This window comes from Trachurus trachurus (assembly GCF_905171665.1).
Source record: "Trachurus trachurus genome assembly, chromosome: 7".
NCBI classification, from domain to species: Eukaryota; Metazoa; Chordata; class Actinopteri; order Carangiformes; family Carangidae; genus Trachurus; species Trachurus trachurus.
The window spans coordinates 18,133,317-18,146,976 of NC_139901.1; the positions used below are offsets into that span (position 1 = coordinate 18,133,317).

The 13,660-nt window shown below is 41.4% G+C and overlaps 2 protein-coding genes across 2 annotated transcripts; both read right to left on the minus strand.

Annotated features, from left to right (window-relative positions):
- Positions 1-584: 584 nt before the first annotated feature.
- Positions 585-5,481, minus strand: atxn7l2b (ataxin 7-like 2b; the record flags this gene model as incomplete). Its single annotated transcript, XM_083975853.1, is given in 10 exon segments — positions 585-1,311; positions 2,441-2,562; positions 2,771-2,936; positions 3,025-3,227; positions 3,372-3,454; positions 3,662-3,903; positions 4,203-4,530; positions 4,622-4,693; positions 5,252-5,293; positions 5,296-5,481. Coding segments are annotated over 10 exon segments (2,091 nt in total). The 5' UTR covers positions 5,402-5,481.
- Positions 5,482-7,903: 2,422 nt separating this feature from the next.
- Positions 7,904-10,667, minus strand: sypl2b (synaptophysin-like 2b). The gene is made up of 6 exons (XM_083976256.1): positions 10,200-10,667; positions 9,979-10,056; positions 9,306-9,424; positions 8,984-9,188; positions 8,370-8,558; positions 7,904-8,272 (listed from the first exon to the last, which is right to left on the minus strand). The coding sequence occupies exons 1-6, from the start codon at positions 10,215-10,217 to the stop codon at positions 8,150-8,152; spliced, it is 732 nt and encodes a 243-aa protein (XP_083832382.1). The 5' UTR covers positions 10,218-10,667; the 3' UTR covers positions 7,904-8,149.
- Between the last annotated feature and the right edge of the window lie 2,993 nt (positions 10,668-13,660).

Sequence of the window (13,660 nt, forward strand, 5' to 3'; positions counted from 1 at the left end):
GACAATGATAATCAAAGTAACTAGAGTTTGTAGAATTCCTTTCACTTTAATAAAAATCGTATATCTCGGGTCAAAACAAATATTTTAAACCTGCCACTTGATTTAGTTTGAGTTTAGTTTTACCATTGCAGTAGAATAAATGGGTCAACCAAACTATAGTTGTGCTATCTTTACTGATCCATCAGTACAAACCCACGATAAATAATGAGACGCATGGATGTAAAGATTCAAGGATTTTAATTTGTTTTGCCATGAAGTGACATTTTATTTTAGCAGCACGAGTAGTTTGAGGTATTTTCATTATCTTACACAGGTAATAAACTGGGACATTTAGATGTATAAAAGTAGACATTTTTCAAAAATAAACATACAGTGATATGCAGACAAATGCTTATTCCTGATTTCTGTGCATAAAAATGTGAAGACATAAATAAATGTGAACACACACACCACATATTCAGACATTCACACATGTTTTTCAGGCTCACAGGGCTAGATCACAGTCATCGAAACAATAAAAAAATGAAAAAAACACTGACATTTTGCAGCCTGTTGCATGCAGAGCTAGTGAGTCTACTCACTCTTCAGGAGTTGGATCTTTTCTCCAAACACGCTCCTATATTCTCTCCCTTCCAGGTGAGGAGGCTGGAGCGAGATGGAGAGGATAAGCGCTTACATTTGGAGGTTCTGGACACTGAGGAGCTGAGGGGCGGCGACCCCTTGCTGCTTTTGCGCTTTTGGCCGCGACCCTTCTGATTATAACCCACCTCCTGCTGAGTTCCTGGGGCCCACCCTCTGCCGCGGGGGGAGCTGTGGGTTATTGCAGGTAAGGGTGAACGCTTCTCTAAACTGGACAAGTGTCTCTCTGAGGGCTGTAGTGGCAGAGGGGGACATGGCTTCTTTCCACGCGACAAGGGAAGAGTGGTTGGTCCTTGAGAGGAGGGGATGTGCGGTTGGCCCTTCTTGTGGAGGGGGGGATCCCTGATGTGTCTGGAAGATTTGCCCTCGCTGCTGTTCGGCTGCCTGGTGGCTCTCTGTGCTGCACTTGTATCTTGCATAAGTGCGACCTCCTTCGGCTGAGCTTTGCTTTGTCGTCCAGCAGCAGGGTTGCCCCATCGGCCAGGCCTAAGGTTTGCAGACGAGGTGGAAGAAGGCGGTCTCGTAATCTGAGAGTTGTGTTGGTTGCTTTTGGTTTCCAGTTGTCCCAGTGAGGTAGACTCAAGGCTGAGCGAGCCAGCGGACTGGGAGGGTCTAGCCACAGTCCTGACAGTTTGACAAGACCTGATACCTGATGACACCTGAGGCATTTTCCTGTAAATTAATGGAAAGACGTGAAGCTGATTAGGCTCCTGTATTTCATTAAGAGAATAACTGTTCCTCCTGCAGTCTTATTTCATTATGACAGTGACTGAAACCCTTAATTGTTAGCCTGCATCTGAGTACAACTGTTTGCTTTCTCCTTTAAATACACTTTACATACAAAATACACAGATTTCTAAATTTTCTTGTGTCTGTCTGATCAAGTGAAACTTGGTAATGGCATCAGATCAAGTCCGGCCATTCCTCATCATGGCACGTTTAATTGATTAGTCAAAGCAATGCAAATCAGGATATTTCCATATTTCAAGTAAAGACATTAAAAGTGGTTAAACACAGCTGATGATTCTGCTGCCAGTTTGCCAGGATGTCTCCCAGCTCATTGAGCAACTCTCATCTTCACCTTGCTGAATACAAATATGGGCCATTTTTGCTCATTAAAGGGATAGTTCAACATTTTGGCAAATTGGCCCGTTGCCATAATCCCTACAGTCATAGCAGTAGGTCTGTTACCTTTAATTGTCGGTGCAAGCTATTTTTAGAATGGTAGAGCAGAGCCGCAAGCTGTTCAGAGCTACGCTACAGAGGCTAATGGGATTTCTTGGTTTCCCTCATCAAACTCAAAAAATACACAATCCAATAACTCCAAAACGCTCTGGTGGACAAGTTGTGACCTGCATATTCATCACGCTATGAGCTAATAACGGAACGTTACGAGACAGAGTTGTTTTAGAGGCAAATTCATGCAAAACCACTGATGTGCGTTCCTGTCAGGGGCAGTTTTTTGGCAAGCAGTCTCTGCATTTGCCTTGAAAACAACTCCGTCTCGTAACGTTCCGTTATTATCTCATAGTGTGGTGAATGTGCAGGTCACAACTTGTCCACCAGAGTGTTTTGGAGTTGTTGGATTGTGTATTTGATGAGTTTGATGAGGGAAACCAAGAAATCCCATTAGCCTCTGTAGCATAGCTCTGAGCAGCTCACTTATCTGCTTCACCATTCTAAAAACAGCTTGTACCGACAAATAAAGGTAACAAACTTACTCCTAAAACTGTAGGGGTTATGGCAAAAGGCCAATTTGCCAAAATGTTGAAGTATCCCTTTAAGGAGTGACGATACTCACTTCCACAAGTGTGTGCTGACATGGTGTTCCAACATGGCACTGAGGGCAAATTGTAGGTGATGCAAACGGCGGTCAAAAGTGAAGATGCTGCAACCCATCGTACGGCATCCAAAAGTGCATAGCTAGGGAACAAAACAGTAAGAGCTGTAGTGAGTACAGACACACCACAGCGTGTTTAACAGTGAGACAAAAACTGGATTCATACATCACAACTGCTTAGCCCAAAAATTGATTTAACAATGACACAAATGTATTTCTAAACACCTCTGAACTGGATTTATGACACAGTCGACTAGTTGCTGCTGTGGCTCTGTTTCACTCTCCACTCACCCCGAGAGGTTTGGGGTGCCAGGGTGAAGCAGGCAGGTGTGTGGCTTCCTCCTGGTCATCATCTTCACTTTCCTCACTTGACAGCAGGCTCTGGTTGAAGGGATATGGAGGCTGTACTTCCACTTCAACTGTGCTGTCACCTTCCTTCTCTTGTGGATCCCTGGACCTGCAAGAAGACAATTTTTGGTTGTTTGGCAAAAGGTATTTAAGACAATAAAATAAACTTTGCTGACATAAAATGTTGTTTTCCATACCTGAGAATGTGGCAGTTGTTGTTGAAGTTGAATTTATTGCCCTTAGTTGTTATTTTCTCTTCAACTGTTTCCACATTTTGTTCTTTGTCTTTTAATTTGACTAGCAGCTGCTCCTCATCACGACCTGCTCTCTGCTCCACAGCGAGCTGATCAGAGGTCTTAGCTCTTCCCAGTGTTTTCTGCTGCTGGTGGATGGATTCACTCTATGAAGAAAAAAGAACAATATCCCAGATTTTCCATGTGCATCAAATAACAAATGCACACAAAACACAAATGTCTCTGTTCATAAAGAGCAAAAGGATAGTGGTGACAGTAATGGGTAAAGGGAGTAGGCATTAAGAGCTTACATTGTATATAAGCTCCCTGCTGACAAGCTTCTTCCTTTCTGGATCCACAACTTTGCAGTGTTTGTTCAGGTCACATTCTTTCTCTATGGGGGGAAAGAAAACACAGTAGTCGGTGAGTAACAGCAGGAGATAGTCTGTCAACATGACCCATGCTGGTGGAGAGGTTATAGACCAACATTTGTCATTTTTCTTCTGCATATGATATAATTATACTAGAATTTAAATACTGCCGTACAACATACTACACCCACGCTCATACACATTAACAGCTGTATAAACAGTAGATTTACTTTCTATGTTTTTATGAATCTGGCTGTAGGTTCTTGTTCCCCGCAAAGAACTTTGAGACTCACTGGACTGTCCAGCTGTGGCCTTCTGCACAGAGGGTTTCTCTGTTGGGGGAGTGGAGGAGGAACAGGGGCCAGGGGGCAGGGGTCCTGAGTGCCATGGAGGAACCCTGGGGCGAGGCGTAGGTGAGGAGTGGTGTGGGTGGGGAGGGATCTCCTGAGGGGGCTTCTCCACTGACTGTAAACTGGAGAGATGATTGGAGAAACACACTTTAAAATAGACTCATGAGATGAATGCAATTTAGACACAGTAATTGGCAAAGGTCTTAGATACAATCTTGTGTGTACAGCTCAGTCAGTGGCATATTAAACTTGTCTATAAAGATGGCCACATTGCAAAGAATTGTGGGATTTTGTACTAATTATACGACCAAATCTGTGATGTTTTGACAAAGCAACACATTTTTAAAAAAGGATGCAAAGGTGACCAACTCAAGCTGAGCATCGCCTGTGATGTTATGAAGTGAACAATCTTGAACAGTACCTCGCTGCTTCCCTCTGGGCCTTACTAGGCTTTCGCGGTTGGACAGGCAGCGCTGCAGACAACCGGGCGTCCTCCTCCTGATGTCTGCCCTCCTTCTGCCTCTCTCTGGAAGAGGACAGATTCGAAGGAGGCTTGCCGGGCCGAGGTCGCTGCTGAGGTCGCTGCTGGGGCGCCAACGCAGATGACTGGCCACACATCTTTGTGAGTGGCCCGTGACGCCTCGCACAGTGCTTCTCGAAGGCTTCAGGCTTCACCACCTGGCCACAGTGGCTGCACACCACCAGATAGAAATCATCATGTGCAGGGCAGTGGCCATATGTGTGCATATCTGGAGAGGGAACACACGATGACAGAGTTTTAAATGCAATATATGTATGACTGATTATCAATGTAAAATGATGCTTTAACTGAGCCCTCACCTTCTTTACTGAGGGTCATGGTCTCAAATCGGCTCCCCCCACACACACTGCTGTCCTCAACATTTGATTGAGCTGCAGGCCAAGTGAAAACAGTCAGCATGAGATGATTGAATAACACACTCTTGTAGCCTCTGTGCATTGCTCACTGAAATAAAACAGGAACACATCAGGTTCTGTCCCAGTGTCCCGACTGGTTTTACAACATGATTTTTTTTTTTTTTTTTAAGTCAGTGCTTCTTTAAACTTTTGCTGCAGCTTCCTTTATTTCTGCTCCAACCTTTACCAGTATTTGCCGCTCAGGTTTGCTGATCGCGAGCTGCACAAATCCTTCTTAAGCACTGTTTGTTTTCAGTGTGACAGTCAGACCGTCGCTGACGGGCTATACAAGGCTAACGGTGAATTTACCTGCACACAGGTGAAGCCGTTCGCCCCGTGTTCACCAGCCAGTGTGTCACCGCCACAAAACCACACGTCTAAGGAACAATAACTTAAATGTGTTTAGTTTGTTTTGCCAGCGATGCGTGTTCGCAAACGCACCCTGCGCTAGGACCCAGTGGGTCTTTTGTTTGGGTTGCGCTTTATACCGCTGTGTGTGTATGTGTGAGTGAAACAACAAATAAATCACAGGACAATGACACCATGACACGATGGACACCACACCTGGGCCAGGGAGTGCGACTCACCGTCAGATGGTAAAATATTCACCCTATCTGCCCAACAACTCCAGTTTAATCCGACAAAATCGTCGAGATTAGGAATTCGCCGATTCAAAGCGGCCATTGCTGCTCGTGCGCGCTCACGAGGTGACACAGTCAGTTCGCGCGCATCACACCCGCGTCACAAAGCTCACGGCCGCGCGCAGAGCCGAGACCGTGAAGTGGAGTGGGCCCAGTACTCTGTGATTACGGCATTTGAATGTGGTGTTTACAAAATAAGGGCACGTCAAGAGTCAACCTGTGCCTCTGTTGGCAACCGACCGAGTTGGCACTTAAGCCTGTTCCTCATTTCCCCTGTTTAGGGTCTAATAAACTGGGCCAGACGCCATTCATTCACGGCTATTGTTGGAGTGGGCAGTAATGGTGGGCAGTGCCACACTAGAGCCCTTCATCAAAATTCAAAATGGTACAAAAACTGTAGGTAAAACCACTTACTGTCTGAGCACTAATCCATCCATCAAAAAGCAACATCTGTGATGCCAGGTTGTGGAAAATCCAGCTTGACACTGGTCTTTTTAAGGCTGGTGTCATTAATGGATTATCTTCCAAAATAAACTTCTTTACATCTGTTACTAACAACATGGTGAATTGTTGACTTTTACAGGCTGACCTTTGCTCTTTATTTATTACAAATTGAAAAACTCATTACCATTTATACAATTTACTATAGGTGCTTTACACATTCATTATTAGAAAGTGAGAAAGTTGTAATCTATATATAAATTACTACCTCATATTTCTGCAGAATTGATGGGTCGGAAGGGTCACCCTAATGAATTTAAGGCGTACATAGGTGCCATGCTGAAGGAGAATTTTTCACCATCTGGCAACCCAAAAGTTGATGATAATGTATCAGTCATTCATTATAAGTAATGAATGACTCTTTCATAGTGGATTAAGTTAATCACAGATTATGAACTATTTAAAATGGTGTCTCATCAGAAAGTGGTAAGAAATTGTAAACAGCAATGATCTTCAGCAAACAGTAGAAGCAGAAAATCGGTGTCAAATCTAGACTCAGAGGCCATAAATGTGATTCTTGAGATGTCAGGTGCTGTTACACCTGTATCAGTAGCTGGTGGATATTTAATGGTTCATACAACATTTTCAAGGTAGGTTATGTTAGGGATAACAAGGTGCCCATTTACACCCAGTAGGCGTATACTTACACAATCTTATGTATAGGGCTGTAACTGCAAATAACTTCATTTGATTAATGTGGCTGTTACACTATTGATTGGTCAACAAGAGGGCAGAGTAGCAACAAGGCCACCTAGTGATTGTCAAACTGTATTGCATGTTACCTGGCTTTATTAGCTGGATGCCCTACAAACAATAAGTCACATTAGTTCTTTAGGATATGAAATGTTAGTTGTGTGTATATGAGACAGCATCTAATCACAAAATTATGTTATGTTCATGGGCTCTGAGTGACAGTATCAGGTATCTGTATAGATAAAAAACAGAGACATTCATCTTTTTTTCCTTTTAATGATGCACAGCATATAATTTCCACACAGTATCTTCCTGGGTACTGATAGTGATTCCAGTTTCATCTGTGACACTTTATTAACAATGACGAATCAAGCTAGAACTGTAAAAGCAAGGCTTTATCAAAGAGGGAAATCAAAATGACGACAGTAATAAAGAAAACAGCTCGTCTTCCCTTACAAAAAGTGGAGGTAGAAGCCATAACAGCAACATATAAAAAAAAAAGCATTTAATTAGTATCAGGTTAGAGATCAGTCATTTTTTTTATGAAAGACATCAAAGGCCACAAACTAATAAGGGTATCCAATTCACCACAATGGTATTTAGATACTGTGGGACCTTGGATTATTGTGTTAAACAGTATAATTTTGCAGGACAAACAGCAGAACAGAAACATATCCTTTGAGGAAAAATGTCCAGAAAAATCCTATCTAGCAAATGAAAAAGCTAAAAAAAAGAAGAAGAAAAAAGAGCCAACATAATGTAAATGAATAATGCACCACACTCGGCATAATATTCAACTTTAAGGCTCATCTAACTATTTTAGCCTGACAGCATAGTGAAATGACAAATTGTAACACAACATAAAAAATGATTCAACAAAATTGCTTTTAATCTTTATAAATAATCTCAAAGTGGCAACTGAATTTTGACACCGATTGTATGTTGCATGTTTTAGGATTAGACTGAAGTGTAATTTGGTCTCCAGGTAAGACACAATGATGATAATAATACACTAAGTATTTCATACTTATTAAGTGTTTGGTCAGTACTACACTTGATAGCCCTGAGTTTTTGATGGCAAAAGTACAGAGGTACTGTTACAGCCCACATCTGCCGTACCATTGAGAAAAGGACCCTTTTGTTTGAAATTTTGGGTGTAAATGTTGAAATATGGGAACTCAACACTGATGACAATATCTTTGTAGCTACTGCTACACAGCCAATGTTAGCATTAACAGTTGTTCATGTACATATTCAATATCATAATTCATCCTTTTACTCACACTGTTGTCCAGTTGTGGAAAGCACCTCTCTTGTTTTGTTTCCATTTCTCTCACTGTTTGGCACATGTTAAGTCTCGTACAAGATAAAGAAAACAACGGTTAATGCTAATGTTTTGTAGCAATGGCTACATTTAGAAACAGCTTCTTTAGTACCTTCCCTAAATATAAAATTAATACTTAGCAAAAAAGGACCTTTTTGGTTTTTGGAAATGTCTGCCTTCTATTCGACAATGTTTTTTTTGACAATTAGTACCAAAATGAGTCATTCAATAAAACTACATGTTAGACAATTCTGAGACAAAGAAGCTGGGCAGTTACGATGGTCTGACACCCCCTTCCACATCTGCAGGCGGGTGGGCTTCTTTGTGGAAAGGTGTTTCCTTGTAAATGAACCAGCAGTTTCCACCCCACAGGATGAGGTTAAGAAAACCAAAAATCTGCCAAAAAAAAAAAATCACATGAGTCAAATCAGCAAGGCTGTGGCTATACATGCTGTTTCAAGCACATTTAGAATAAGACAAAGTTGGAACTCACCACTGAAGCATTTAGCCGGCCCATGTGAGGCACAGCACCCGGGGTGCACTGGTTGCCACCCTGGCAAACAGGGAGCAAAGACACGATGGTTGCGGGACTGGTGGCCCATTTAACATCGGTCAAGCCTTTAGCCCAAGCTGAGGATGAGGCCAACCACAGGAAGGTCAAAGCCCCAGTCACCAACAGGTCCTAATAGAGCAGCAGAAAAAAATGATCAGTACCAAACAGACAGTGACGCCTTTACCAAATAAGCTGTTTTAGACAAACACATCCCAGTGCAATCTTTTCCCTGGTTGCTTTAAAACCACACCCATGAACTGTTTCATTTTCACAGCTCTGTCAAATGCACCTTCTCTGACCTCCTGCTGGATTCCAGTGGTAGACTCCCTGAAATCCAGCAGCAGATGTCAGATGTTACTTTTCTTTTTCCTTACACACGAGACAAAATTTTAATATGGCTTGCTTGGCTATAACTTAATCCATTCAGATTGATTTAGAATTAAATGCAAGGTTGCATTTCATCATTAATAAACTATTTGTGGATGGAGAGGGGGACGCAGCTAAACTGCTTCACCAAAACAACTGAGAAACATGAAGAATTCAGATAAACTTACCACAATGGGGCCTCGGCTAGATTCTCTATACACGTGCTGGTAACCCAAGTAGAGGACTAGTGTGGCAGTGCTGTAAAGAAAGGCCAGTACTCCAATGCAGACGTAAAACTGTGCTGAGGACGCATGGTCTCCTGTCAGGAAGGCAGGGGTGGTGGTGGTCTGATTGACTTTACAGTCAGGAACATCATAAGGATGGTCCATCAACCTGTGTAAACATAAGGTTTAGTTAGAATAATCCTTACAGTACACACACAGTAATGTAGTCCCTCTGAGGTTTGACAAAGTTAGCATTTGCTCACACACGTATACATCATCAACGTACCTGAAGGGGTAGTTAAAGACTGCGTGGATTTCTTTGAGTGGTTGCCCTTGGCAAAGGATGTTGAAGCTGGTTGTGCCACTGTAACCACAAGTGGTGGCGAATGCAAATATGGAGAACAGCTGCAGTAACAGACACAAGATAAGATGAGACACATTTGGCATGAGAAGATGTTCAGGTCAGTGTGCTGTCATTACTCACATGAATACACACACTTCCTTTTCATTTTTGCGCAACACACTTTTGTCAGGAAGTCCCAGCCTCAGTCACAGGGTGACATGGCTGTAAACAGTGTGCAAAAGTTTGCAAAAGCATGTACTGAGAATACAGCAATAGACAACACAACATAATAAAAGGCAACACATTTTTAGTCAGGCCAAGCAGCAATAAACCCTTCTGCAGTGTTTTAAAATACAACAGAGTTTCAGTAGAGGTAGGCCATAAACTCATCATCCACCTCTGAACTGCTTTGCATGCCTTATTTGAAACGGTGTTACAGCTCAAGGGAGATCTGCATAGCTTCTCCGGGCGTGCAGTGGGTCACAAGACAAACAACATAATCAATTTGTAAGACATTTTCGCCACCAGGAGTGGACATCTCGTCTATGTAACACACCCCGCCATAGGCCATATGGTAAAAAAAAGAAAAGAAAGGAAAAGATTTCGCAAAACGTACCCATTCCAGCAGACGGATAAAAGCCAGGGGCTCTTTCAAAGGACCCAGGTCAAGAGTGAATCCTGAGGTCAGTACTTTCTGATGAGAAAGAGGAGGGAGAAGAAGCCGTTACACTGCTGAAGTGGTCTCACCCCCACACACACACACACACGCAGGAATAGGTGTGTTTGCTGCACAACTGCCGATCAATAAACGTCGTTAATTTCTGGCAGCGCCGTTACCTGGGCGACAGAGTCCATCGTCACACCGGAGAAGACCACCGTCGGGTTGTAGCTGTGTTTGCCCCTGCTCTGTTCGCCGATGTTCGGGTTTGGTTGCTGCTCTGACGACGTTGTTCGGGTTTGTCAAACTTTTCTCCAACTTCAGCGAATCGTAGTAGAACCACGTGACCCCCTGACGTCAGGACGTAGGGCTCGGCGCTGCTGCTGACACTGTTCAATCGGTTCAAACCCAAACCTATGGTTCAAACACGTCTTCACAAGACTCAACAACTTAGAAACTTACCTTCTGCTTGTGTGGACTGCTTTGTATCCTGTCTGGGTATTTTGATTGAATAACAAACTCGAGAAACATTTAAAACCTATGGCAAACCCCTGGCAAAAGCCTAGCATTTTAAATGCAACTTATGCAGAATGCTCTTCTCAACAAAACAAAACAGTTGTGGACTTATTGTTTTATTTCATTAACTAGAAAAAGTATTTCCAAGAACATACTTTCAGCACTTTAAAAGGCATTAATCTCTCAGCCTACAATATGTTTAAGCTTTAGCGTCAGCCTTTTTCAACATTGCTTCAACAGTTTCTTCGAATTCAGCATTGTTTCAACAATTTCTTCAGCTTATTCAGCATTGCTTAATGGCGTTCAGCTCTTCAGCATTCACACGCATTTCCTTCTTGGAAATGCTTTTTCTAGCTCCTTTGTTAATTTGTCGACAGTTTTATTCATGATATCAGGTTTGCAAACAAAAAGCCACCGGATGAATGAATGACTAGCATTTTTTGTCAGCAACATCATTTTTTTATTTAGACAAATTTTTGCTTTTATTCATTCCCGTATTTCCACAGAAATAAATAAAAGCAGAAATTTGGAAAGACACAATAAGTACAAATATAAAGCAGCAAAAAAATATGATTTTTAAAATGGGGTTTAAGGACAGTGTGCACTTGCATTAATCATTTAGAAAAATGAAAAGATGTGTGCAGCAGAAACCTAATTTCCATCTGTTCCATCATCAAAAATTATTTTATTTATGTAGCCAAGTCATTTTTTTCCCTCATACCCTCTGTGTATTTGAGATTTGAGTATTTGACAGTCCAGAATGCATACGCGTTTAAATTCACTACCTTTGAGTATCAAAATGATACCTACAAAAACAGAAGAGTCAAGTTATGTTTTAATTTATCAAGAAATACAGCTTGATTATTATTATTATTGATGATTATTTCACTAGCAGTAGCTGACCTCTATAAAGTCCAGCTCTTATAAATTTCCTCCACATACTAATTCTAATACATGAATGGGATGTGACGTGATGACGTCACTGAAAGAAAAAAAAGGCCTCATGGTTTACTGTATTAACTATACCTGAACATAATTTGATGGTCTACAAATGTGTGCCCTCAAGGCACAGTATATAGTTGGAGTCTTGCATTATTGCCTAATCATGTTACCGATTTCTTTTTGATGGGTTTTGTCAAAATGTAGTTTTAAGTTGTTAATATTGTGTTACATATGCCTAAATAATGTTCTCCTATAGTCAAATTACTGAAAATTACACACAGCACCTAGGTCACATTCAAGGAAGCCCACAAGTCAATTTATGGATTTTGGTTTCAATTAAACCATGTTTTGTTTTCTGTTTAAATAGCACTTGGGGGCTGACAAGATACACAATCAATACAAAGAGGCCAGAAAAGTGAGATGCAAAACATAACTGTTTTGCTCTAAAGCCCTTTGACATGTAATCCAGCTATGGTACTTTTATGACACGATGATGCAAAACAAGCACAAATATGTTGCTTCCAAAAATGTTTCATTTTGAATGTAAATGATCAGGCAGTGAATACTTATGTCAAAATCAATGCACATGTATGTCAGCAAAGATTGAATATCTATCTAATGTCAATATCTAATATCTCATTCTGCAAAAAACTGTATTAGTGAATATGAAAATGTCCAACAAAACATATAGCATATGGCATTAGTTTGCAAAGTATAAAATGGGAGTGTACAGTGAATGTGCAGGAATAGTGGAACTTTTCACTAGAGGTCACCATTTCCATGGAGACTATCAGAGTGTCACTAAACTGAAGTTTGTATCAAAAGCAAGCCATGTGTTTCCCGTGACTTCCATCAGTTTAGGCTGAACTCATTCACACAGACTGTCCATGTACCTCCCTCAGTTTGATTCAATAGAGACAAGCTTGACTTTTAGCAGGGAAATTCAGGTACATTAACTTCCACCTCTCACTTTGCCTAGTTTTTTCAGGATATTGTACAACCAGACAGGAAGTTTGGGGTCCTTTTAGGAGGGCAGCACTCTCATCCTAGGGAACATCTCAAAGGAATAAGAGTGGCTTTGTTCTCCACCTTTTAATAGTTGACTGGGCTACCATGGGGGAGGGGCTGAAACTCCATTGTACAGTCCCCTTTGTGAAGGAATGCTGCTCTACAGATCAGATTGTTTGGCTTTCCGCGTGCATCTGGGAATCATGAAATACCCAAGCAAGAGGTACACACAAAGGACATCCCTAATGCTCCAAGACAGATTAGAGTGTAGCTGTGGGAAAATGTGGATTTGAGTAGCCTACTTGGTTTCAGCCTTTAAGAAACCACTGAAACTTGGTCAACAGCATTTTACTCTTGGCCATGATGAGATGACACCTTATTTGTTGTTGCACACCTACAAACCTGTCGGACGAGTCGGCCACGCCAAAGGTTAATCAGATACTGACAGATCACATTTGAATCTTTTCAGCCAGGCCGAGGGCAGTTACGGGTACAGGGATTTTTTTCCTGCAACACATGACTAGCAGTCATGTGTTTGTTTGACCCACTGTCCCATCACATGCACAAATTTAATCAAGAATATATGACTCAGTGCAACCAACAAAATGAATAAATATAATTTGAGAACGCAACAGGCTGTGCAAAAACATCCTTTAATAAAAGATCATACGATGCAAAGGTTCATTTTAATTTTTTGACCCTGTTGTTTTTGGTTCCCATGAATGGCATCATGAGATCACACCTCGGCTATTTCAAAACCGTTGAGACACACGAGTGTGAAACACTGAGACAAAATTTCACTATGTCTTACAGTAATATCCATGTAAAGAGGGATTTCTTCCATAGTTGCCTGCCATTAGGAAACTGCCACTTGTCATTTGTTCCAACAAATTTCAAAGCATGTTCATTATTTTTCTCCCTTTTCATTTTGTGTAAATAATCTGTTTTTTCAAAGATTTAACATGATTTCATCTCTTGGTTGAATTTCCCAACATTACACCAAATCCAGATGCTTAATCTCAGACAAAGTGTGGTTACACATGATATCTAATATAGCACCAATATCTCATAAAAAGAAGACATCATATGCTACTGAAAACGCTGTTGTGTTCCAGTGACAGGATTAATGGGAATTAACTAATTAACACTACAATTCCACCACATATAATATGTG

Coding starts and splice junctions, on each gene's coding strand:
- sypl2b (XM_083976256.1), bottom strand. Junction 8,559..8,983: donor CTAGCCGAGGCCCCATTGTG/GTAAGTTTATCT, acceptor CTGCTCTATTAG/GACCTGTTGGTGACTGGGGC. Junction 8,273..8,369: donor GCCGGCTAAATGCTTCAGTG/GTGAGTTCCAAC, acceptor TTTTTTTGGCAG/ATTTTTGGTTTTCTTAACCT.